This window comes from Capronia coronata, assembly GCF_000585585.1.
Source record: "Capronia coronata CBS 617.96 chromosome Unknown acBCG-supercont1.8, whole genome shotgun sequence".
NCBI lineage: Eukaryota > Fungi > Ascomycota > Eurotiomycetes > Chaetothyriales > Herpotrichiellaceae > Capronia > Capronia coronata.
In genome coordinates, this window is record NW_006912900.1 from 543,997 (window position 1) to 567,259 (window position 23,263).

The window sequence follows — 23,263 nt, forward strand, 5'->3', positions numbered from 1 at the left end:
CTATCGGCGTGCATTCGCGCCAGTAACGGTTTTCCCCATTCTCTGGACCACGCAGCAGATATACTTCGGGTCGGGAAAGATAATGATCTCTTGATGTTTGGTCCGCAGCCTTAGCAGCTGCACGTCATCCTCGGCCCGGGTCTGGTCCGCGTCTTCCTCCAGCCCGGCGTCTTCTCTCGTGTTTTCGCTGTAGGCCACTGCGCCGCCACGTGGTCCTTCCGGACCCGCTGCACCGCGAGACACTGTCCCGAGTGTACCGCCCAGAGCGTCGGCGGTGCTGACGAATTGGAAGATCGACGAGGCCAGCAGCTCGACAGGTTCTAGTTCTGGTTCTGGTTCTGGTTCTGGTTCTGGTCCGGGCTCGGGCTGGATGCCCTGCGTTGTCTCGGTAACTTCCGCGCTGCCTTGGGCGGCAGCGTCAGTCGCGCTCTCGCTCGAAATCCGAGGCCCCAGCTGCGCACCTGCATGCGGATATTGCGGGTATATTGCTCCTGCTCCTGCGCCTGCGCCTGGCGTGGTTGTGGATGTGCTCGATGTCTTTGAACCCGCGACTCCTGTAGCTCTTATGATGGATCCGTCTCTTCTCGATAGAATCAGGGTAGATTGGACGTTGGGTCTCTCCGTGAGACCGCGTAGCATGGCATCGATGGACGGGCCGTTCAGGGCCTGCGCGAGGTGGTCAGTGGTCTGCGGCGTTGAGAGGATATTCGAACAGAGACTTGCCCTCTCGGCTTGAACCATTTTGCCTATGTAGACTTTTTCCCGTCGATGTGCACAATGTGTATTATTCCATGCTGCAAGTCGAGACGACCGGGGTAGGCACGGTATGTGAGGGTGAGGCCCCGGTTGGCTCCTGACGTGAGTGCAATGGAAGGATAAACAAGCAAGACGCGTCGAGCCACGAGCTAACAGGCCAGCTGGATCCGGGGCAAGGGGACAAGATCTGATCAAGATCTCGATCCACCACTATTCAAGTAAAGATCCATTCAAGAGTGTTCGAGATGGGGTCGTGGCGAGGCTGTCGGTGCCTTCAATTTTCATTACGAACAAACAAAAACGACGGGAGGCTCCGCAGTTTCGCAATACGTGACGGAAATTGTGACGGAGGGAAAAGCGTGAACGGCTCGGCCCGCACTTTTGGCTTGGAAAGCTTAGCGTGCGAGCCTCGCAGGGAAAAAATGAGCGCAGAATTGATGGCTCTGGGGTTCGATTGTAGCACAGCGTCTATCTCTTAACGCTACTGGTCTGTCACAATGGGTTCGAGTGCGAAGAAGAAGAAAGAGAAGAAGAAAGACTTCCAGGTTCGTGGACCCGGCCCGACTCTTTTTCGAATCTGATGCTGACTCTCGTTGTAGAAGCAGAAATTGAAGGTCGGCAAGGCCAGGCCCAAGGCTGACAACCACACAGACACCAGCTTCCGCTCCAAAGGTACAGTACCGAATTATGTTTCTCAGACTTCCTGACCCTCGGATCCATGCTGACCATGATCCTAGCCATCGTCCTGAACCAGCAGCTGGACGTCAACGCCCCTTCGCAATCAGCGACATTCCTTCACCACGTCTCGCTACTGACTTCCCGCTCCGACTCGCAACGGCGGGATTCATTAGCCTACCTGACCTCATACGTCGGGTCAAACTCGACGTCCAAAGGAAACGCTCTTCCCATCACCACGAATGCCCTGCTGGGCATTCTGTGTCCGCTCATCCTCGACGGATCCGCCGGCGTTCGGACCCAACTGTTGAAACTGTTCCAGGCTCTTCCCCAAGACGATATCCGCGACCATGTCATCAAGGTCCTCCCGTACATGCGTGCAGGGATGACGCATTTGTCGCGGGAAATCCGCGCCACGGCGGTAGAATTTTTGTCCTTCCTCATCAAAGTGGCGGGACCGGAGCTGGTTGCTTGTCCCGGAGGATGGTACCAGACTCTCGAGTGCTTCACGACAGTCCTAGGCTGGAGGTCGGCTGATGCCAGCACCTGGTCGTCCAGCAAAGCGTCGTTTGCTGGAGACGTCAAATCCACCGCACGGATCATGTATGTGCTGGCCGAATTCTTGCAGGCAGGTCTGGGAACCGACGACTCGACAGACCCGAGCTTGAACACCTTGGCCGCCGACTTCCCTCTGTGGTTCACCGGCGCACTTGTGACGCCTACCAAGTCCAACGCTTACGCTTACTTGAACGTCTTTGGTGCCCAGGCGGAGGATTACAATCAAATCCTCGATGATCGAGAAGATAGGCTACAGGTCTTTACGAATCGGTTTCAACCGCTCGTCGTGGCTGGCGTCGACGCTGCAAAGAAGGAGGGCGGTGAACTCGGTCGAGCTTCTGGGGTTCTGACCAAAACCCTGGATCGTACGCAAATCTCTGCGAATGCGTGAATCCATCCAAAACAATGCCTGTCTCCTTTGCGGACTGCTTGTCCGGGGACGCTCGCCATGCTCTTGAGTCACTGCAGACTGAAGCTTTCTTGTGAACAGCAAACCGAAAGCTGCCTTCCCAAAAACGACACCTGGAATTCGACCATCGGGCTCCGCTCTGGAAGAAGCATTGTTTGCAACGAGGCATTCAGCATTCATTGGATATAGCTATGGACCACCTTGCATCAACTAGTGCCTTATGCCCTGGAAGAGATACCACACTGTCGAAGACCACTCTACAAGTCTCGACCCTCCTCCCGCCAACGAAGGGGAACAGACACCCATGGCTGCTGCGATAGTCGACATGCTCCATGCAGTCGTATTCGAAACATTAACCTTGATCATCAGCACAGGTCACATCCATGGTCATTCTCCGGGCTAGTCCTGTTGTGACTGACCATGCGGCGAAGCATATGAGGCCGGAGATCATCAAACGAAGACTTCAGGATTTAAAAGTCATGTTCTTCGCCCCTACCATACGGAAATGGAGATGGGTGCAATGACTCTAGACAACCTATGTACTACCAGCCGGTTAAGTAACAGCAGGGACCACCACAAATGGATAAACACGACGTCTTAGCCACCTGCAACCACAACCACAACCACAACCACATCCACGGCCCTCATCACAGTCACAGTCACAATAACAGCAAGACATCCATAGCCGGCTTTCACTCTTCATTCTTCGCTTCTCACTTCTCACCAGGCAACCTGACAGCCATCCACTCATCAACCGTAACAGCGGCCCACTCATCGCGATCGAACCAGCCGATGAAATTCCGATCTCCAAAGCCGCCGATCCAATAGACCTCGCGGACGACCAGTCTCATCCACAGGCCCTTATGCGCCGCCCACTTCTTCCCCGGCAACCAAAGCACACTATCGGCATGAGCCTTAGTGAAACAGGCCGCGACATCCTGGCCGCTGACCTCCTCGTCGGTCATTTCCTCCAGGTATCCGACCAGATTCAAGCGCGGCAGATTAGCCGCCGACCACGGCTGGTGGTGCGTGAGCTGCGCATACGTGTCCCACCACGACAGGGTGAGCGAGACGTTGGAGCCCGCGACGGCATTCTGCGTCGACGTCGACACCGTCAGCGCCAGCAGCGTCGGGTTGCCGCTCGGCTCCTCGCACGACGCGATGTAGTCGGGCAGTCCGATCGGGGTGTTGGCCACGTCTGCGGGGACGCGGTCGGATGTCAGGTTGGAGGGGAACACGGTCGTGAGGACGCCTGTCTTGGACAGGCCGAGCAGTCGACGGCCCAGGACTGTGGACTCGTAGCGGGATGGGATTGTGAATGGACGAGAAGCGTCCTCGTCGCTTTTGTCTGTTTCTGTTTCTGTTTCCCCAAAGGGACTCAACTCGACTGGCGCCTCGTGCTCAATGGGAGCCAGTCTGATCGTCTCTTGTTCCGAGGAATGTAACTCGATCGGAGCCTGCGACTGTGCTGCCAATGTGTCGACATGGTGGACCCGACGTGTCTGGATCTCCAGAGTCTCGACCGGTATGCCAGTAACCCGTCCACCGAGCAGCAGTACCGCCGACAACAATGGTGCCACTAGATACATCCTGTCCTTTCCTTTTCTTGAAAATCAAGATCTCTGATCTCTGATGACTGCTGGTATCCAATCTTCTGTTTCTCTTGGATTGTCTTCTTTCTCCCCAATATAGCTCTCTAAAGATGGAGGGGTCAGTTCTCTGCGTTGGTATGTTTTCCGTTCGTTCGTTCGTTCGGGACCTTACAGTAGTTGTTCCGTTTGCAAGGTGAAGGTGTGGATGGTTGTGAACGAACAGACTTCTCAACCAACAAGTACCTGGCCGAAGACGAGGACGAGGAGGCCGAAGAGGCCGAAGACGATAGCCTCTGGTTTCAAGACAAGAACTCCGCACCGTCTCTCTGCCTTCAGGATAAATAGATCTTTCCGCACACAGCTGTGTTCTCTCCGATAGATTCAATCTTTCCTCAGCCTGCACTCTTTCAACTCTACCTATGTTCTTGATCGTGTGTACTTCTTCTTGTTCTTGTACCGCCGGCCACTGCTGCTTTCTGTACTCCTTCCTCTTTCCTCCTTCCTCCTTCGCAAAATGACTAGATGTTCTTCTTTCTTATAATATATCGTGCAGTGGAGCACTGGCACGCCACGCCACGCCACGTCGCAAGCAGGAAATACGCCCGGCTTGACCCGATGGCTTTGAGGATGTGGGTTCTTGGTTCTTGGTTCTTGGTTCTTGGTCCAAGTTGTTATATTGACGCCCAGGCAGTGGGAAGTTGCGAATCCAATAGTCCGTAATAGTCCTTATTTCTCCCCCGCCTCGAGCAGGAGAGAGGGAGAGGGACGTATATCTGAGGCGACCAATCTTATCTGATAATCGCGCGTCCAGGCGATATCGGGGTCTGGGCCAAGGGCTGGGCGTCCCACTCCGAGTTCGGGATTGAACAGCTAGTAAGAGATACAAGCGTGCCTGAAGGGCTCTTAAGACACCTGATACCTTATGAACATGAGAGTAATAATAAAGGCACTGAAGGTATTATCATGGTAATAATGGTAAGATATCATTCCACCAGACATGTAAACTGGCTTGGGCGCCAAAGTGTGTACCTACTAGTGCTGGGGAGGGCATTTCAACTATCATTGACCCTCTTGTCTATACAACGTCTACTCCCCAGCTACGGCTGACTTGGGACCAGACTCCTAAGACTGGCCATTTTCGTTCACTTTTGTGCTACGGACAACGGCAAAGTACGGATGGTAATACTGATTATAGCTAGCACAGAAAGAGAAAAAGAATCAAGTTCTTCAAGTAGTTGATTAAGGCACTACACACTATACAAGGATTCTCCTAGATAGAAAATCCCCCCCAACCTTCGGACTCATCACTTCCGGAGGCTGTGAGTTTTCAGTCGCTAAAAGGGGTTGACTGGTGATCTGGTGGATAAGATTTATCGCCAGATATTATGGAGAGCTTGTTGCCCTTGCTCACGAATTGAATCGTGCTCAAGGTACAAACCTCCAATCTGTGTTCGGACATAAAGGGGTTCTGGAAGTAATGTCGACGGTGTGCTTTCGACCCATCAAGGGGACGCATGGTGGCCTCGTCAGACCAAGGCTATTGATCATGCTCGACAGTATCGTGGTCAATTCACCATCTAGGAAGCGATAACCATCGCATCCTTGAGATACTGCGACGCTAGATCCGGTGCAGAAGGAAACTGCTGCATCGAACAGTATGTTGCCAGACGTTTGTTGTCCATGCTGTTGGGCAACGCCTTCCGAGGCGTTGCCCAATCCTGCGTAGGAAGTTGCCATTGCTTCGGTGTGTTGTCGTAGCAAGGCTTCAGAGGATCTTCAAGAGCATCCGAACGCATACTGCCATTCAGCATGGTACACCGCACTTGTGACTGAAGATTGGTCTCTATCGTTGATAATGATCTCTTGTGGCACCTGGGGTGTTCATTCTCCTTCCGTCGGCTACCAACACCATATCCTGTCAGTTGTTGTGGAGTCGGGGTCACGCTTCTGCTCGGCGTCTCCGAATGTGTGGACAGTGACATGAGGACACGGACAGCATCAACCTCGGATATGGTGGGGACAGAATGCTTGGACAGTCTGTATGGCAAACTTCCGCAGCTTCCATATCCTCCACCTTGATTCGGGGTCGGGGTCGCTGCCGACTCGCTACGCGAGGAGCCTTCTCTATTCGAGTGGCTGCTCGAAGCGTCCAGGCTCGAGTCATCCCCAGACACCGGTATACGGTGTCGCTCAGACAACGGGCAAACTCGGGCTAGAGGAGAGCTGGAAAACCCAGTGCTGGCAATGCGCATTCGAGGGACGGCCGAGGCCAAGGACGACCAAGATGAACTGGAGGAAACAGATGATGACCTAGACCGAGATGTATAAGCCGTCACCTCCGACGCAACCGATGCTGGTGAGGACGTTGGAGTAGTAGACCTGCTTGAGCTCTCCCGAGTTGTCTCTGCAGAACGCATCAGGGATTTGACAGGTGGTAGCTCGCAGCCATTAGGTCGTGGCGGAGGGCAACGGTCTAGGTTGGCATTCATGATGGACTGCTTTTTCATACTCCGCAGAGCATCGACAGAAGCGGAACAGCGCAGAGAGTTTCGGCTGGAACTCAGGGACCACGGACATTTCTCAGCAAGTTGGGGGGTGGTCTGTGGAGTAGGAAGATTTCGAAGGTGTGGTTGCATGGGCAACGTCGAGCTTCGTGACGGACTTGTCTGAACAGGAGTTTGAGGGGTCTGAGGAGTTTGTCCTTTGCAGTGCTCGGCACTCCGTGGTTTCAAAGTATCACTGAAGTTCATGTCGTAAACATGATCCGGACTTGGTGGAAGAGCATCCCATGACCGGCCTTGTTGCTTAGTCGAGGTGGGCAACAGCACCTGCTCAATCTTGTCTTTGGGCAGATGTACTTGGAGGAAGTCATTCACCAACACCGGGTCCTTCACCATGGCGGGGTCCAGCTGTTGAATCACGGCCGCCCACCAATCGTCGGAGAACATAGAGTCACTGCGAACGTGGCCGACGTCGACTTCCGAAACCATGTCAGCCAGGATTGCATTGGTGCCACTGCCTGGTTGACCAAGGTCGAGATTGCATGACCCCGAGGGGCATTGCACCGGCTCCTTGGACAATTTGCTCAAAGCAATTACAATCTTGCTCCAGTTGTCGAAGAGCTCCTTGGGCACGTGGAGGTTGTAGTCGATCTTAGTCAGATATTCCCGCTCGTTCTGATTGATTTCACTGCTGCGGAGTCCGGAGATCTTGCTCCAAGCCCTAGCGGAATAGTTCCTGTCTTGCAGGTATTTCGAGGCTAGCATAAGGGCTGACAAGAACATCCGTCTCCCGCATTGCATTGCGCGACACTGGGATCTTTCCGAGGCCTCATCACCCGCGGATGAGCTCTGCTGTCTCTTTCTGGAGTCAGCACAAGGTAATTTGGCCTTGAGCAAGATCAGGTAGTACAAGGCTACCTGGAGCGTCGAATAGCTGGTCTTGGACCGTCGAAGAGTCTCCTGGATGAAGACGCGCAGAGGCAGGACACCAGCACCATTGAAGCAGGTTGACATCATAGGAGGGCAAGCCGACAGTGGCCAGATCGCAGTGATCAGCCTGGTAGCGAAGATTATGAGAAGGGAAACAAATTGATCGGTGACCTCGGTGTCTCTCTTGAGCTTTGGGGGCGAAATTTGCTTCTTGCTCGGACAACAGGCTCTTCGGAGACTGCATTTTGGGATATTATGTCTAGCGTTGGTGTCGACAATCCGTGCTGCAGCAGCTGCCTCAGTCAAGGCCAGGGATCGGTCAAAAGCCTGCGCTTCAAGTACGCTGGAGACATCGGGATTCGCGTGAGAGCGTAGGCTGGAGCACGCAGACTGATCAGTACTGTGGAGTCCTTTGAGTAATTGCTCCTGGATCTCGACTGATGCGCGAGAGCCGTGGCACTGCTTCAATTGCTGCACATGATCCTTTTCTTCCTCGTCGGAGAGAACGTCAACCGGATCGGTTGCATTCGTCCACGAGGTATGAGAAGATGACTCGGTCGAGAATGACTCATGAGCAGAATCGCTGATGCTCACATTGTCATCGCCAGTAGTGACACTCCCCAGGTCAGGGCTGTTGTTCGACTTGCACGGGCCATGAAACGAGACAGTACTGGAGATTTTGTCGGTGTTGTAGAAATCGCGATAACCGGATTGGAGCCAGTCCGAAACGGAATCTTGAACATTCTGTGGGCGATCGAAGGAGGAGAGGGTGACAACCTCTCTCATGCCCATCTTCGTATGGTGGTAAAGAGACTTGTGACCAGAGGTCGTAGACTAGAGCCTCTGTATACCAATACGTTTCACGTTGGCGAGCGCAATTGCCAACGTAGAGAGGAACCAATGAAGAAGAACCTGCAAGGCGTTAGAACAGTCGACCCAGCGTCGAGTTGTCAGATTCCTACCACAAGATTCAATGGGTATTGCGCCGCAAACCCACCACGAGTCAGAGTAACAATTCGTACTGTTCCAGTTGTCTCAAGACTACTTGAGCAGGACAAGCACAAGATCGATATCCGCGAGAGTTAAGCCGAAACTAACGCGCGCAGGGAAATATCGGTATACAAATGCTCGTCAATCTCAAGGCAATCCTGGTGTAGATTTACCAAAACAGTTTGCGACTCTGGCGGTGGGCTTTGACGGGTGGACGGTTCTTCTTGAATGTATGATTTTGACCACAGACTCATGGCTGACTTTTGTTTCTGCTTTCCCGACTGAAATGAAGAGTGGAGAGGTGGTAGTTGAGAGTAGAGTGCTTGGTAGCAACGGCCGATTCCCAGACACCCAATCGAGTTTATATGGAGGAGATTTGGAGTGAGGCGTGTTGAGAGTGATGTGTGCTGGTGAAGACTACGGTGATAGCTGCGTCTTCAAGGGTGAAATCGTGGAGACCAAGTGAATGCGAGGCTGAGTGACTTGTATAGGCCGGTGTTCAGCTTGATGAGGAGGCTTCTGACTCCTGCAGACAAAGGTGGTCGCTCTCTGCAGTATTGGAGGCCAGGTGGGTATAAAGACACACGAAGGGAGCCTGTAGGTAGACATGTCGACTTGAGTCAGTTTCTTTGTTCGATTCATTGTATGAGTCCGACAGTCAGGCCTGTGGCAAGGCGCCATGGCCTGGTCAGACTGCTGAGTGCTTACAAGATTGGATTCGTGATGCGGCGCAGGACTTGTTCGTTTTCGTCAGAGTGGGATGCAGTGACAGAATTCAGAGAATCGCACGGGAGAGTAGCCAGCAGCCATTGCTGCAATACATGGAATACTTCATCTTGTTGCCGTTGAGGAGGACTCACTACGGGCGGCGCTGATGCTGAGGTTGTAGGCGCTTTCTATGTATACGGGCTGGGCAACAACCCTCGCCACTGCCACCGCAACCGCAAGCAACCGCCAACTCCGCCTGCGCCTGCGCCGCTCAGATCAGCCGATGACTCAAATGACACTGCAAACTTGAAGCCTGGACAATCCACCGACCATCGGCCAGCGCCCATCCACCCTTCCCCTTCCCCTTCTCCAGTTGAAGCATCCACAAACGCAGCCAGGCAGGCAATAATGCTACGGCTCAGTTCTATGCTTTTGTCTCTTGAAGCAATCCACATGAGACTCCTCAGGCATCGACGAAGGCATCATCATCTACAGCATTTATCTGTATGCAACCTGTGCATTCATCTCTTCCTGTCATGTTTGCGGCTATTCCCTCAACGCATGCTGCAGAGCCACCAGCTGCTTGAAAGGCAAAGACAGAAATCACCATCTGTATAGAACAGAGGCTGGTGTCAACCCATCTCCAGGTCTGGGTTGTCGACTGAGAACGAGATCATCTTAGGTTGCCTTGACCATCTGGTAATCAAATCTATCACGAAACAATAATCGCCTCCTAGAAGGACTCCATGAGCCTGACCTACCTCAAACCATGTCTTTGCCAGACCACAAGCCAAATGGCAAAGCAAGCGTTAAGAGGGGGACCACACATTGGTAGAATGTTGTGCAAGAGACGCAATATGAGATAGCAAAAGCAAGACTGCACAATGTACACCCAACCTTCATGTCCAACAACGAACGGCCGAGTCCAATCAGATTGTGCGTAATGTTGAGTCGCCGCCAGCCCAGTTCGCCCCCGACGAAAGAGTGTACCGTGTACTACCACAAGCTGCGGTACGGACTCCCGTGATGGCGGCAGTTCGCTTGCTCATCGGGCGCGAGAGGACTGTCAGGACGGCAGTTTGGCCGAACGACCAGGGAGACCGGCAACTCAATGACTCAAAACAGCAGACCTGATTCAGAACGGGCGGCGAATAACGAAAATGCACCCAACGCCACCATGCCCGTTTCAGACTGTCCTCCGGCGAACTCCTCCAGTCTGCAACTTGACCCTCCAAAACTACCTAATCCTACTACCTTAGTTGACCAAGAGGCTGCAATAGTTGTTATCTTCGGTCGATAACTACATCGCTCTGCTTCGTCGCTCTACCATTATTCCGAGGCACTTTCATCAACCACTCCAATAAATACCGGGGGGCTGTTACAGTGACCGGGGGATTAAGATTGCCTCCACTGTCCACCACGTGAGTTCCGAGTCTATCGAAGCCAGCCGCCTGCTGATGCCGTGGTGGATCTTCAAGTCCGTTGGGATCCATCGTTGCTTGCCGGAATCCAATAATGTCATTTTGCAGCCACAGAAATGGCCATCGGGCCTTGGCGACGTCCAAGTCATGACCAGAATTTCCTACGATTTCCGAGAGTCTTGCGTGAAGTGCGACGTTGGTCTCGCCATCAGCAGGCAGCACAACACAATTCATGCTGACTGGTGAGCGTTCGGTCTGTGACTCGGAGAACGCACCGGTCAGATTGTCTTCGGGCTTGCTTTTCATCTAAGTGTAACGTGGTTGGCACGAGCGTGCGCTTCTTCGAGTCATCGACAGCTCTATTACTTAGGTACGTACTGTGTCCAGTTGTGCACGCTGCACAAATCCCCATCAGCCTGCCAGTATGAGCCATGACTGGGAAGCCCAAAGAGGATTTCCTAGTTTGTCATCATTGTCCCTCCGAAAGACCAGAGCTGCCGTCCCGAGTTATGGGTGCATAGGTAGTTTCAGCAGGCATATCTTATGCTGGGAGGATCCAATGCATATCCACACGGTGCGGTATGCTCATCCCCTTCGTCGTGGCTGAATGGGAATGAATGGCCAGCCGGATTTACCAGTACTGTGCAACCCACACCTTCTGAGCTGGCAATGGCTCTTGGACCGCAAAGGCAGCCGCGCGTGCGTGGGATCTCGTGAGCTCCTCTTTGCGACTTTCCTCCCGATGCGGATATTCAATCGGTTTGGGATATGGTCGCTATCTCTCTCTCTCTCCGAGAGCAAACAGGTGAACTTGCATGGCACAGCCGCCGACTCTTGACAGAACGAGTCCAGAAGATATTGAACATGTACTGAGCTGGTGGTTGATTAATTATCTCCAAGGTATGTTACCCGTCGGTCGAGCTTTTAACCCGAATCAGGGCACAGCAGTGGGCGTTCCTACTTCGAAGGGGGTGTCTTCTCATGCCCCAAGCCTGTTGGTTGCTGTAATGGTGGTGCTGGGGCGTCCAGCGAACCCTATCCTAGGAAGAGCGGGTGTTTTGCTGTCGGACCCGATATTTGCAAATGCAAATTGTATCTCTGGACAGGAGACTTTCATTTACATCAACATCGCAGGCAGCTTTGAGTGCTGCCTACATTGGTGAGTCACGTGTATTTTGTTTGTCCACGAGGGGCGTGCCGCGATCATCTCGTTCGGTACAAGCACCATTTTTGGGATGCAGAAGTGGTCCAGACCGAGAAAGAATGTGTAGAGGCTGAAGAGGAGAGGACGCGTGGTGCGCTCTGGAGCGACGCCCGCCGGACTGGGATTGAGCAGGATGACCATTCCCGGGTCTCTGGACCGTTCGCAATTCAGGCATCAAGTCCCCGAGTCACATATACGTATGCGCGGGCCAGTGGTCGAGCATTCGCTTCATGTTGAGAAAGGCAGCTGGTGGCGACGCCTGAGATCAGAGACGCGAAGGCACCATGAACTGACGGGCCTCATCTGCGTCAAGTCATCTCAACGATCTTGTTGTCTGGTAGGAAAGCATTCATCATGCACTCATTCGGTCTTTTCCTCTCCTACTGGGGCTTCAGTTCGATACCCGCCGGTATTTCCTGCGATATATTGTGCCGAAGGACATGGAGAAATCCAATGACACTGCGGCTCGCCCGTCCAAGGCGATGTAGGATGTCCAGTTCATCTCATCAAAGATATAATTTGCTGTTGCGCAGTCCAGTCCATTCGGACATGCGATAAGACGTCTGTCCGATCTCTTCAAGGGCGTTTTGTTCTAACTTTGTATATCCTTCCTTTGTGTCTCAAGTTCATCGGGCCAGTGGACTCCAGCAAACCCCCGAACCAGTTGTGTATATGGTACATTTTCCCATCTCCGACGCCCCCTACCCAAAACCCAAGCAGACGTGAACCGCGTCCAATTCTGCGCTTCTTGCGCCCGACGCGTCTCGCCCATGCAGCAATATTGTTTTAAAATGTGCGTTGTTGTTCCCGCGGCAGCCCATTTCCCTGTGCCATATATCAAAGACACCGTTTCGAATTTTCTTTTTCTTTCTTTCTATCTTTCTTTCCTCTACTGCACACAACTTCGCTCGGCCCGTTTGTCCGGCTCAAAGACTCGTCTTGGGATTCTTCTCATAATAATGAGCCATCTCGAGCCCGGCGCGCTTGAAGCCGCATTTGACGTAGAAGCCCTCGTTGGCCTCGCTGCAGTCCAGAATGCTCTTGTAGCAGCCGACACGCTCGGCCACGGAGTCGAGGGCCTGGATGATGCGCAGGCCCAGCTTCTTGCCCTGCTGGTTCTTGGCCACGGCGATGTCCTCGATGTGGCCGACCAGGCCCATATTGTGGATGAACTTGCGCTCGACGAGCACGCAGCCCGTGCCCACCACGGTCCCTGTCGTGTCGCAGATCACCAGGATGTAGTAGGTGTCGTTGCGGCTGGCCATGAAGTCGTAGCGGGCGTTGAACTCGGCCAGGCTCGGTTCCCCGACCATCGTGAGCACTCGGAGGGTAGGGAGGAAGCCTGAAAAACAAAAGTATTAGTGATTTGACTCGTGCCTTAGGGTGATGCTTGCAAGACTTAGATACGGGGGGTTGGAGGTGAGAGAGACAGAGAGAAAGAACGAGAGAGCCATGGTCATGATGACCCAGATATCGGACTTGTTGGTGTTTGTTGTGTGTTGTGTTGAGAGTACATACCGCCATAGTAATCACTTCTTCGCAGTGGTCGGATGGTGTAGCCCTCGGGCAGACTGGCCGAAACTTCGTCGCTGATCAGCGCCGGCGAGAATAAGGGAGGGTCATTGGAGTCGTCTCTTTCTTCGCTGGCCGCTGCCGGTGCCGGTACTGGAGTAGAGGTGGGTGTCGCCGTTTCTGTTGCTGTTGCCGCATGACTGACGCCGTTGGTGATCGTCATCGTGCCTGTGCTCGTCGTTCCGTTCACACCCGTCGCTGTCGATGTCGGTGTAGGTGTAGGTGTAGGTGTTGATTTGGAATCCGGCCTGACTTCAGACAGAGAGATATGTGTTCCTCCTTCTTTCCCATTGAGGACAGTGTATTCGGGGCGGAGACTCGTGGTCGAATAGAGAGACGCTTCGGTCGGAGTCTGGATGTCTGCCATGGTTGCCGGTGGAGAGGGCGGAAGGGGTTGAGAAAGAAGAAAGGTTATCGTGGTTGTCACGAGCTGAGGTCGCTTCGATGTCGAGACCGTCGGGGACAAAAGGACCGTAGAGATAGCAGAGCAGTATCTGGCGATGGAAACTCGAGAGTGGAGGGATCTGACTTCTCGACTGTCGACGTTGGGGAGGTTCAATGTTTATTTATCGGTATCCTCGAATGGGGAAAACAAGGGGACGGTAGGGGTGGTTGTTGGGGATTCGCCGCCGTTCTTTTTCAATTGCAACTGCAGTGCGGTGTGGATAGGAGGCGGATATCAAAGAGTGTAGATCAAGAGAAAGAGACGAGAAACAGAACACAGGGTACTGGTATGTACATATGCAGAAGTCCCTGATCAATAAAACGCTGATCTGGGGAGTCTGGATTCATTGTTTGGGTGAGATGGTCATTTCTGCGTGGCCCCTGCGGTGTCGATTGTCGAATGCGGGAGTCAGCTCAGACGCTATTTGTTCTGCGATGGGACCTGGGGGACATCTAGACCTGAAGCAGTATTTACTCAGTCGATACCTTACCTAGGTACTGTCTAAGGTACGTCTTGCTGGAGTTTGCTGATGATCAGCCTCTGTCAGACTTGCACTGAGTCGTACACGATTTGCCATTTGTTCGCCAATTCTCTATCAATGCTTACCCAGTAGGTATCTATGCTAACCAACTATTGATGAAGGAAGGTGATCTTGTCGGGCGCGTCTTCAGATAGATTGCAAACCTGACGGAAATCTCCAAACAAGTCTTTCCTCGAGGCGATGAAGCGCTGGAAATCTGCCAGTCGAACCGCGTGCGTGATCTTGTCGACATGTGGCAAGCCAGGAAATCTGGTGAGACCGTCGTTGATGAACAGCCTCACAAAATAGTCCTGACGACTAGTCAGGGAAGCCTCACCACAGGCAATCCGCTCAAAAATCAATCGTCCGCCCATGGGCACAATGTCGCTTGTCTTCCAGCGTCGATCCCGCTTCATCTGATTGGTAGGCAGCTCTTGTATAACACGATGCTCGTTCAGAATCTGCAAGGTGGCCATGACGGGCACGATGTCTCCGTCGTGGACGAAGCTGAAGTAGACGTCCTTCGAAGACTCGTTCGACATGAGATTCTGGGTGGCATCCAACCAGAGCCATCCCATCGCTCCAGCATAGCTGTTGCCCGGCCCGGCCCTATAGAAATGCAGAAGGTCTCGAGCGTATGCGAAGTGAGACCACTCCTCATGAGTAAAGACGTTGCACCAAGAACTGGAACCCCGAGCTAGAACCTCGAAACCACACATCTCCATCATGCTGTAGATGTCCAGATGACTCAGGTCCAGTCCCTGGGCATGCTGAGCGAGTCGTCTAGCGATGGGTTCTGTAAACACTGTTTGCCATTCTTCCAGTTTCCGGTATCCGTAGTCGTGACCGTAGGTGCCATCCTCGACATACCTATGACAGGTATCTCCTGGCGTGAGTGTGTCAGCCCCTCGGTCTCGGTCTTCAGGAATCACTTCTAGCTCAGCAGAACCATTCGTGGACCAGTCTGAACCGAAAAACCCATCAGCGAAGTATTCGGCTGTCAAGATGTCTCTCGCAGAACTACAAGACCAGAACTTGGTCGACCGATTCTTCGGCACGAGGTGGTCGTAACGTAGTCGTAGTGATTTACCGGTATTGAAGGCTTGTGACGTCCCGGCGAATGGGCCCGTTGCGGTCAGGTTCTCGAAAGCAGGACCATAAGGGTCTGTGAAATAGGTCCATCTTTTGAGAAAGGAGAGCGACCCGGTGAGCGTCACCTCGGAACTGTGTAGCCGATGCAGAAGTTGAAGATGTCTAGCACCGGCATTCCTGGTAGGATACCGTTCGGCATGACGTGACAACTACCGATGTCAGCGCTGGTGGACAATCACAATCTTCAGAGTTGAGTGTCTGACCATGTGCACCTGATCTACCGAACACTGCTTTGGTAGTGATGCATTGGAGTAAGGAACTCCATCTTTCCTGGGTATCCATGGTCCATTGCCGCCCAGGTGATAAAATAAGTCCCATACTGCGGCGAGGATTGCCGGACAACCACCCAGTCTCGGCAGGAGTGAAGACGTCCGACAAACTCCACCACGAATCTGGCCGAATAGGTTTACTGTCAGGAAAGCCGAAACGGCAAGGAAGATGATCCAAGAAAGCGTCCGTCGCACATGTCCTGGATGTGCCGCCTTGGACTTAGGCTTGGGAACAGTGGACGGTAACAGGAAAGGTCTGGCCTGCTGGGAGGGAAACATTGGGCTGCCAGCATAGGACCATCGAGCGCATCTTTGAAGAGGCTGGTCGCGAACTTGGGTCAGGAGGAAGGCCAACAAGGTGTTCAAGCTGTACCTAGTGACACAGAAATCGCCAGGAAGCAGACGTTACACCAACGGCGGTCACTGTATGTTGTCTGCTCTGCAATCGGGACTCGACGCCATAACAGCCATCAACGATGCAGATACCTCGACGTCGAGGGTTGGAGGAGTCGCAGGGGTTAAAAGAGAGATATTATGTGGAAGTTGAAGTGCGTGCAATGAATTAAGGAAATTGCATGGCTGGAAGGAGACCGCAGCCTGGCAGCGCGGAACTTGAAGCCTGACACGCAACCATCTACACATGGGACAACCACATAAAAGCGCAGGCAAAATTGGCTGGACTCGCAACCTCCAGTACTTATAGGTACTTACACCGCAGACATAGGTAGGTATAGACATATAGGGTATTTGTCTGCTGCCACTAGGTCCAGTTCAACGTGTCTCTTCATCAAAAGCTCGCATTTTGATATCTTTTCCAACTCCTACAGCCATCAGCTAGACATCAACAGCATCGCAGCCATCACTCCATCGGCCGATGTCCCCGCTTCCCCTCGATGCCGACTTTCTGACCGGGACCCTGTGGCCGAGTCCCTCCATTCTGTGCTCCGCATCGGCCTACAGTAGGTCGGAGAAGTGCGGGCGACGATGATACCACATGGCGAGCCCAGTAGAAGGCGCAATTGATATGTCGACTTGTTTACTGCAAACAAGTCCTCTTCATCCTCTGACCCTCCTGTTCAAGACGCTGACTGTCAATATACCACTCCGATCCTGATCCTACCGTTGGCCTCGACGCTCACCAGCATGGGCTCTATATTGGCCGACAAGTCCACGCCCGCGGCACCGCATTCCTACCCAGTGCCTTCGCCAGGCGTGTACTGTCCCGCAGTCACCTTCTTCGACCCTGACACGGATAGCCTTCGTCCGACCGAACAAGGCCAGTACTACTCGTACCTGGCCGATTCCGGCCTCACTGGGCTGGTCATCTTGGGTACAAATGCGGAGACATTCCTCCTTACTCGAGAAGAGCGGGCTACTCTGTTGCGATTAGCACGCAAGTCGGTTCCTGAGAACTATCCTCTCATCGCCGGTGTGGGCGGACACTCGACGGCTCAAGTACTCGAGTACATTGCAGACGCGCATGCCGCGGGTGCGAACTACGTCCTCGTCCTCCCGTGCGCATACTTCGGCAAGCAAACAACACCCACAGTCGTCCACAACTTCTACTCGGCCGTGGCAAAGGCATCCCCTCTCCCAATCCTCATCTACAACTTCCCGGGTGTTTGCAACGGTCTGGACCTCGACTCTGACACCATCGCGGCATTGGCGCAGGAGCACCCGAACATTGTGGGAGTGAAGTTGACATGTGGCTCGGTTGGTAAGATTACACGTCTGTCCGCAACGTTTCCGCCTGAGCGGTTCGCTGTGTTTGGTGGCCAGTCCGACTTCTTGGTGGGTGGACTGGCGGCAGGGAGTGCCGGCTGTATCGCCGCGTTTGCAAACATATTCCCCAAGACGGTGACCAAAATATTCGCCTTGTGGACGGCAGGCAAACATGACCAGGCTTTGGCTCTGCAGAGAATGGCCGCTCACGCCGAGAGTCCGACCAAGGCTGGCATTGCAACCACAAAATATGCCGCAAGTCAGTACAGCGCCAAGAAGGCTGGGATCCAAGGTGACCTCGAGGCTCTGCTGCGGCCGCGACGGCCTTATGAAGAGCCGAGTGAGGTAGTCATGAAGAAGATCAGAGATGTCATGGCACCGTTGGACGAGGTCGAGAGGACGCTGTAGATTCCTAGTTCTGTCCAGTTTATAGCGAAAACAGGGTGAGCGCAACACTTGCCAGGAGGACAACATATAGCCTACCCAGGTACCTATGCGAAACAATGACACAAAAGTCGGGGGCTCGGTCACCTGTAGTAAGAATGCTGCGATTATTAGGCGAGAGCTATGCGAGCAGTTATCCAAAATATGGCTCTCATGCGGCCGTCGGGCACACCTTAGCTGCATCCACAATCATTTTTTCTTAGAGAGAAGCGATTGACAGATCCCATAATTATCGACCCTACCTCATCTACCCGCGAGCCTACGCTGTCTACCATTCAAGCCCCAAGGATCTGGCAGAAATACAGGTACTGCTTTTGATGACAAAGGGACAAGGACTTCCGGACGGTGACAAAGCATTCGGCTGGGGAAGAGGCGGCATCGTGCAGATAGGCCGACGACAGGACACACAATCGATATCTGGGGCGCAGGATGACACCGCAGTGGACGGGAAGACGGTAAGATGCATGCCATACGAACCCCTTCGAATGTCTCAGACACAGTAAGGAAGCAGCCTACGGATGCCCGTTCGGAAATACACGATACTTGTCCCGAATTGGATATCAGCATGTCAATTTTCAGGTTGTCATGCCTCCGGCCTGGTGTGTTTGGTCTGTGCAAGAGTTCAGCGTAGGCTGCCAAACTTGAAGTATGTCAGCCAACATGTCAGATCGAGACGTCCGATGTACATAGTACAGAGACGTTCTCAACAGAAGGACATTTTTTTCTCAACCTGCCCAACTTTCAAGCTGAACCCGACGGCCAGAACACCTGGAAGGCTACCAGGTTGGAACTTGAAATAGCGACGCTCGGGTGAGTATCATGGCATGCGACTATTACACCCCATGATGTTTAGGCTAGGGACCTTCAAGCCTGAGTCAATGGAAGAGGGCAATTGAACCCCAGACTAGTATTAGTAGTACGTGCAAGATGCGGAAGTGCTGCGTCATTGATCCTGGTCGACAAGCGGACTACTAGTACTACAAGCTGCAGTACTACCTAACACAACCTTTATCTCAAGATCTTCTCGAGATCTACTCTAGCTTCCTCGTAGAGATAAAGGTACGCTGAGGATTGAGTTCAACAGGTCAGCAAGCAGATAAGAGTCGCAATGCACAGCTCAACTGTTGCTGAGCTGAGCTTCACCAGTGACGTTAGGACACTGGGAGCACAGATAACCAAACAAACACTTCACTGCATCAGAAGCCCAAGCAGATCAATAGTAGTCCTGGACATCCAGAATCCATCTAGCTCGTGTGTAAGCCCTTCACTGGCTAGCGAATTGTCCATTCGTTAGCTTGACGCAGCTCTGCCGTGTGCAAGTGTGTTAGGTGGTAGTGATACAGTTACTATACAATCCTGTGTCCTCCCACCACGCGAAGTACAGCCGTTCAACCCAAACGCCAACCTCTACTTCCCGCACTGCACTCCGTTTCCTGCCTCTGTCACTCTTTTATCGGTGCTGGATACTAGGTACCATACATGACTTCACAACGAACGACCGCCTCTCCACATTCGCCTGCACCTTCTAGGCTAAGGAGGCCTGCGGCCGTTCCCCAGACCTACAACCTACAACCTACAACCTACAACCTACAACCCACAACCCGAATGCCTGCTCTGCGACCCAAGTTCGACCTCTCTCGTGCCTCCTCCAGGCCTTGGATGCCATGAAATATGAGGCCAGGATAGAATAGAGAAGAAGCCACAGCCGTGGTGTTACATAACCCACGCATATCTTGCAATCCGAGAGGCTGGTACTTGATCTCCACCAACAGTCTCACTTGGTTTGGCTGAGGTATATCAGAAGAGTCCCAACCTCCTGCAGCTCTGTGCTACACATTCTTTACCAATCCAAGGCCCTCAGTTGACCGTTGAGTCTAGTGCCAACCCCTTGGTACCATGGCCTCGGTGCACTTACACCCGTGCGTATCCTGGCTGGCCATATGGTCGATGCTGCTGGCATTCCTGTCCTCCAACGTCCCCGTGGCTGCAGACCAGACATCATGGATTAAATATACGGGCAATGACGGCACAGTATGGCTCGACGACGCCCGGAGGCCGTCGTTATATACCCAGAACTTTGGCGACTGCCAGGGCGACTCTCTCATCAATGTCACTCGCTTCGATGCCGCGTACTACAAGGACAACATGACAGTCCTGTTCCACTTGGAGGGAAATTCTGCGTTGACCAACGAGAGCTTGATGCGTAAGATGGTCTCCACAATCCGGGTCATGGCATGTTGCTGACTATAAGAGACAGTCTACATCGGTGTCTTTGCCTACGGGGAGTCGCGTTTTGATCTGACCTTCAACCCCTGCAATGCAAACATTGACAGCCTGTGCCCGTTGAACTCGTCCATACCCATCACAGCCAATGGTATTATTCCAGTGTCGCAAGCCGACGTGGCCAACATACCGTCGATCGCGCTCACCATTCCGGATTTCGAGGGACAGGCCATTCTGCGGATCTTTGCGAATTCAACCCAGTCTCAGATCGCCTGCTTCTCCGCCGTTGTCACCAATGGCGCGACATTCTCCCATCCGACTGCTATTGCGTCAGTGCTCGGTGTGTTCACCGTGGTGGCCTTGATATCGTCGATCGCGGTAACAGTCTATGGACAGAGTGTTCCGGAAACCCGCAAGCATTATGCCCATTCGATCTCGATGCTGGTGGTATTCTCCGTCTACCAGCACATCTTCTTCACGGGAGGGTTGTCGATGAATTGGCCGAGTGTTCTTGTTTCGTTCTGGAGCAACTATGCATGGTCGGCCGGTATAATATACAGCCGGCAGATGCAAAACTCCATCAACCAGTTCATTGGAGGCAACCGGGGCAATATCAGTATGGTGGGGGCGGCTCCAAGTGGTGAAAATGCCGTCGGCCTCGGCGGTGGGTACCAGATCTCGCAGATATACAAGCGTGCGACCTTGATCCCTTTCGAACCCTACGAAGGGACAGGGACGACCTTCCGGCCTTCTGAGTTGGAACATGTCCTCAGGAGAAGGGACACCGGCAATTTCACCGCGGCTCCGTGGCACGGCACACCGGTGCTTCCTGGGTTGCCCTTGCCTGGAAACTATTCTGGATTTGCTGGGACCTTGGCTGAGCTGAATATTCCTGCCTCTAACGCCTTTTTGACGGGACTTCTGTGGTTCCTGATTCTCGTCGCCTGCCTTCTGGGCGCCGTTGCCTTACTCAAATTGACCGTGGAGGGTCTGGCGGCCGTGAGACTCGTCAAGACACACCGGCTAGGTTATTTTCGAAAACATTGGCTGTGGTTTTCCGGCGTGGCGGTCTTACGGACGTGTTACATTGCCTTTTTCATGATGATGTTTTTGACCATGTTTCAATTCAGTCTGGGTGGAGCTAATGGCGTCAAAGCCATTGCTGCCGTGGTGTTTGTGGTCGTCCTCGTCGGAATGTTCGCTGTCGCCGGGTATGCTTTGTGGTACCGAACCAAATCTGAAGCAATAGCAGAAGTGACTGGAGAAGGCAGTGGTGAGTCCGAGCCTGCCGAGAAGACCGCTCAATCTACATGGTACAAACTCGGCCGAAGAAGGACGCGTGGCGATGATGCCGGTGGGCCAGACATAGCCAAAGAGCCCACGTGGCTGCAAAAGCATCTGGTAGATTTCGACACAGGGCGAGTCCATGTCCATGACGACGAACATTATATGACCAAGTTCGGGTGGCTGGCAGCTCGATTTCGCCGGAGCAAGTGGTGGTTTTTCTCCGCCTGGCTGCTGTACGAACTGGTTAGGGCCGCGTTCTACGGCGGTGCCGCAGGGCACGCCTTAACCCAAGTGTTCGGTCTGTTGGCCTGGGAGACGATCTCACTGGTCGCCATTGTCTTGATGAGGCCCTTCGAAAGCAACCGACTCAACCTATTGATGGTATATCTCCTGGGTTTCAGCAAGGTCGTGACCGTGGCGTTGTCCTCGGCGTTTGATGCTCGATTTGGTCTGGATCGGATCTTGACGACTGTGATAGGAGTCGTCATCATCGTCATTCAAGGAGTCTTGACCATCTGCCTGATGATTGCTATCGTGTTGGGGGCCATCTCCAGTTACATGTCCATCACTCGGTACCGCGAGACCATCAAACCTCAGTCATGGCTAGGCCCCCGGACGCGTTATTTCGAACATGTTGATCAGAAAGCTACGGACCGACCCAAGCCTCCTCCGCCTCCTCCACCGCCCGAGCCAGAAGTTCCGAAGGAGCCCTATTTCACCGTGGCGGCTGTACGTCGGCAGCCCAAAATCGAGGACGAAGTACCCGTAACGGAGCTTTACACGTCACCACGAGTCTCGATGAACCCGGAGCGAGAGCTGAGTCAACAGAGAGGCGTCTCTCGGACACAATCCATGCGATCTCGAACTAGTGTCTCGAATCTGCCCTACGGCGCCAGACCGCATCGGATGAGCTGGAGCACTCACGACTTCCATGACTTGGAGGCGGATCGTGTGATGAGCCCCGTGCACCCTAGAATGAGCCTGGAGAATATGCAGGATGTTTCACAGAGACCTCGCACATCGAGTCTGAGAGGGCCGTCACGAAACGGGCCTGTGGGCTTTGATATAGCCACGACACCCAATAGTTCGGACACCCAGCTACAGCGGATTCGACATCGACGCAGTGTGTCCACGCCTCTTGGCCCGAACCGGAACAGTTCCGTTGTGCACGAAGAAAAGGAGACTGAGTCTGTCGAAAATGACCATTGATCCCGAGCGGATCGGCGACGACGTTTGATGAATTGACGAACATAACTCTAATCGAATAATATAGAGCTGTCCATGCTGGGCAGCCCGTCCAAGATACCAGCTACGATACACATACTTAGATTTCAGCATGCATCATGACGGCCAACGGAGGGGTTCCAGGGTCTTCGGGGTCTAGTATCACGAACTTGCACAGTTAGGCGACGGCATCATGGGATGGTTATGGGATGGTTATGGGATGGTTATGGGATGGTTATGGGACAAGGTCTCTTGCCTGCGTCTCTTGCCTGCATCTAATCATGATCATCGACGATAGGATTCGATGACTGGAGAAGCCAGTCTTTTAACGTGCGAGGCTTTGAGGAGTGGATATACGTTTGAGCATAGAGGACATTACCGTAGTAATCCCACGTGACCACGAGATTGAGCCGAGGCATGTTTTGTTAATATCTTGGCATATCACGTGATAGAACGGCCCTTGTCACATGCTCAGCTGATGGCTGGATGGCTCTCCACCGCAGGATCCATAATTACCCAACTTAGCATGAACTAACCACTAACTGCTAATAGTAATCAAGTCAAAGCCAAAGCCCAGACAGATATCGAGCCATCCAATTTTCCCTTCGCCTTCCGATATGAGCCAGTCTGTCCTTCATCCACACGTTCCCGACAGACCCCA

General features: G+C 53.2%; 9 protein-coding genes across 9 annotated transcripts; 3 read left to right on the forward strand and 6 right to left on the reverse strand.

Moving 5' to 3' along the window:
• A1O1_08445 (uncharacterized protein) lies at positions 1-741 on the reverse strand (the record flags this gene model as incomplete). The annotated part of the gene is made up of 1 exon (XM_007729307.1): positions 1-741. One exon carries the CDS (start codon positions 739-741, stop codon positions 1-3), a length of 741 nt encoding a protein of 246 aa, XP_007727497.1.
• Positions 742-1,253: 512 nt separating this feature from the next.
• Positions 1,254-2,380, forward strand: A1O1_08446 (uncharacterized protein; the record flags this gene model as incomplete). Its single annotated transcript, XM_007729308.1, has 3 exons — positions 1,254-1,301; positions 1,356-1,428; positions 1,494-2,380. 3 exons carry the CDS (start codon positions 1,254-1,256, stop codon positions 2,378-2,380), a joined length of 1,008 nt encoding a protein of 335 aa, XP_007727498.1.
• A 731-nt stretch (positions 2,381-3,111) lies between these two features.
• A1O1_08447 (uncharacterized protein) lies at positions 3,112-3,987 on the reverse strand (the record flags this gene model as incomplete). Its single annotated transcript, XM_007729309.1, has 1 exon — positions 3,112-3,987. The coding sequence occupies one exon, from the start codon at positions 3,985-3,987 to the stop codon at positions 3,112-3,114; it is 876 nt and encodes a 291-aa protein (XP_007727499.1).
• A 1,580-nt stretch (positions 3,988-5,567) lies between these two features.
• A1O1_08448 (uncharacterized protein) lies at positions 5,568-8,213 on the reverse strand (the record flags this gene model as incomplete). The annotated part of the gene is made up of 1 exon (XM_007729310.1): positions 5,568-8,213. The coding sequence occupies one exon, from the start codon at positions 8,211-8,213 to the stop codon at positions 5,568-5,570; it is 2,646 nt and encodes an 881-aa protein (XP_007727500.1).
• Positions 8,214-12,670: 4,457 nt separating this feature from the next.
• On the reverse strand, positions 12,671-13,057 carry A1O1_08449 (glucosamine-phosphate N-acetyltransferase; the record flags this gene model as incomplete). Its single annotated transcript, XM_007729311.1, has 1 exon — positions 12,671-13,057. One exon carries the CDS (start codon positions 13,055-13,057, stop codon positions 12,671-12,673), a length of 387 nt encoding a protein of 128 aa, XP_007727501.1.
• Positions 13,058-13,200: 143 nt separating this feature from the next.
• A1O1_08450 (uncharacterized protein) lies at positions 13,201-13,683 on the reverse strand (the record flags this gene model as incomplete). Its single annotated transcript, XM_007729312.1, has 1 exon — positions 13,201-13,683. One exon carries the CDS (start codon positions 13,681-13,683, stop codon positions 13,201-13,203), a length of 483 nt encoding a protein of 160 aa, XP_007727502.1.
• Positions 13,684-14,391: 708 nt separating this feature from the next.
• Positions 14,392-15,981, reverse strand: A1O1_08451 (uncharacterized protein; the record flags this gene model as incomplete). Its single annotated transcript, XM_007729313.1, has 2 exons — positions 14,392-15,582; positions 15,637-15,981. 2 exons carry the CDS (start codon positions 15,979-15,981, stop codon positions 14,392-14,394), a joined length of 1,536 nt encoding a protein of 511 aa, XP_007727503.1.
• An 864-nt stretch (positions 15,982-16,845) lies between these two features.
• On the forward strand, positions 16,846-17,832 carry A1O1_08452 (uncharacterized protein; the record flags this gene model as incomplete). Its single annotated transcript, XM_007729314.1, has 1 exon — positions 16,846-17,832. The coding sequence occupies one exon, from the start codon at positions 16,846-16,848 to the stop codon at positions 17,830-17,832; it is 987 nt and encodes a 328-aa protein (XP_007727504.1).
• A 1,932-nt stretch (positions 17,833-19,764) lies between these two features.
• A1O1_08453 (uncharacterized protein) lies at positions 19,765-22,587 on the forward strand (the record flags this gene model as incomplete). The annotated part of the gene is made up of 2 exons (XM_007729315.1): positions 19,765-20,071; positions 20,126-22,587. 2 exons carry the CDS (start codon positions 19,765-19,767, stop codon positions 22,585-22,587), a joined length of 2,769 nt encoding a protein of 922 aa, XP_007727505.1.
• Positions 22,588-23,263: the final 676 nt, after the last annotated feature.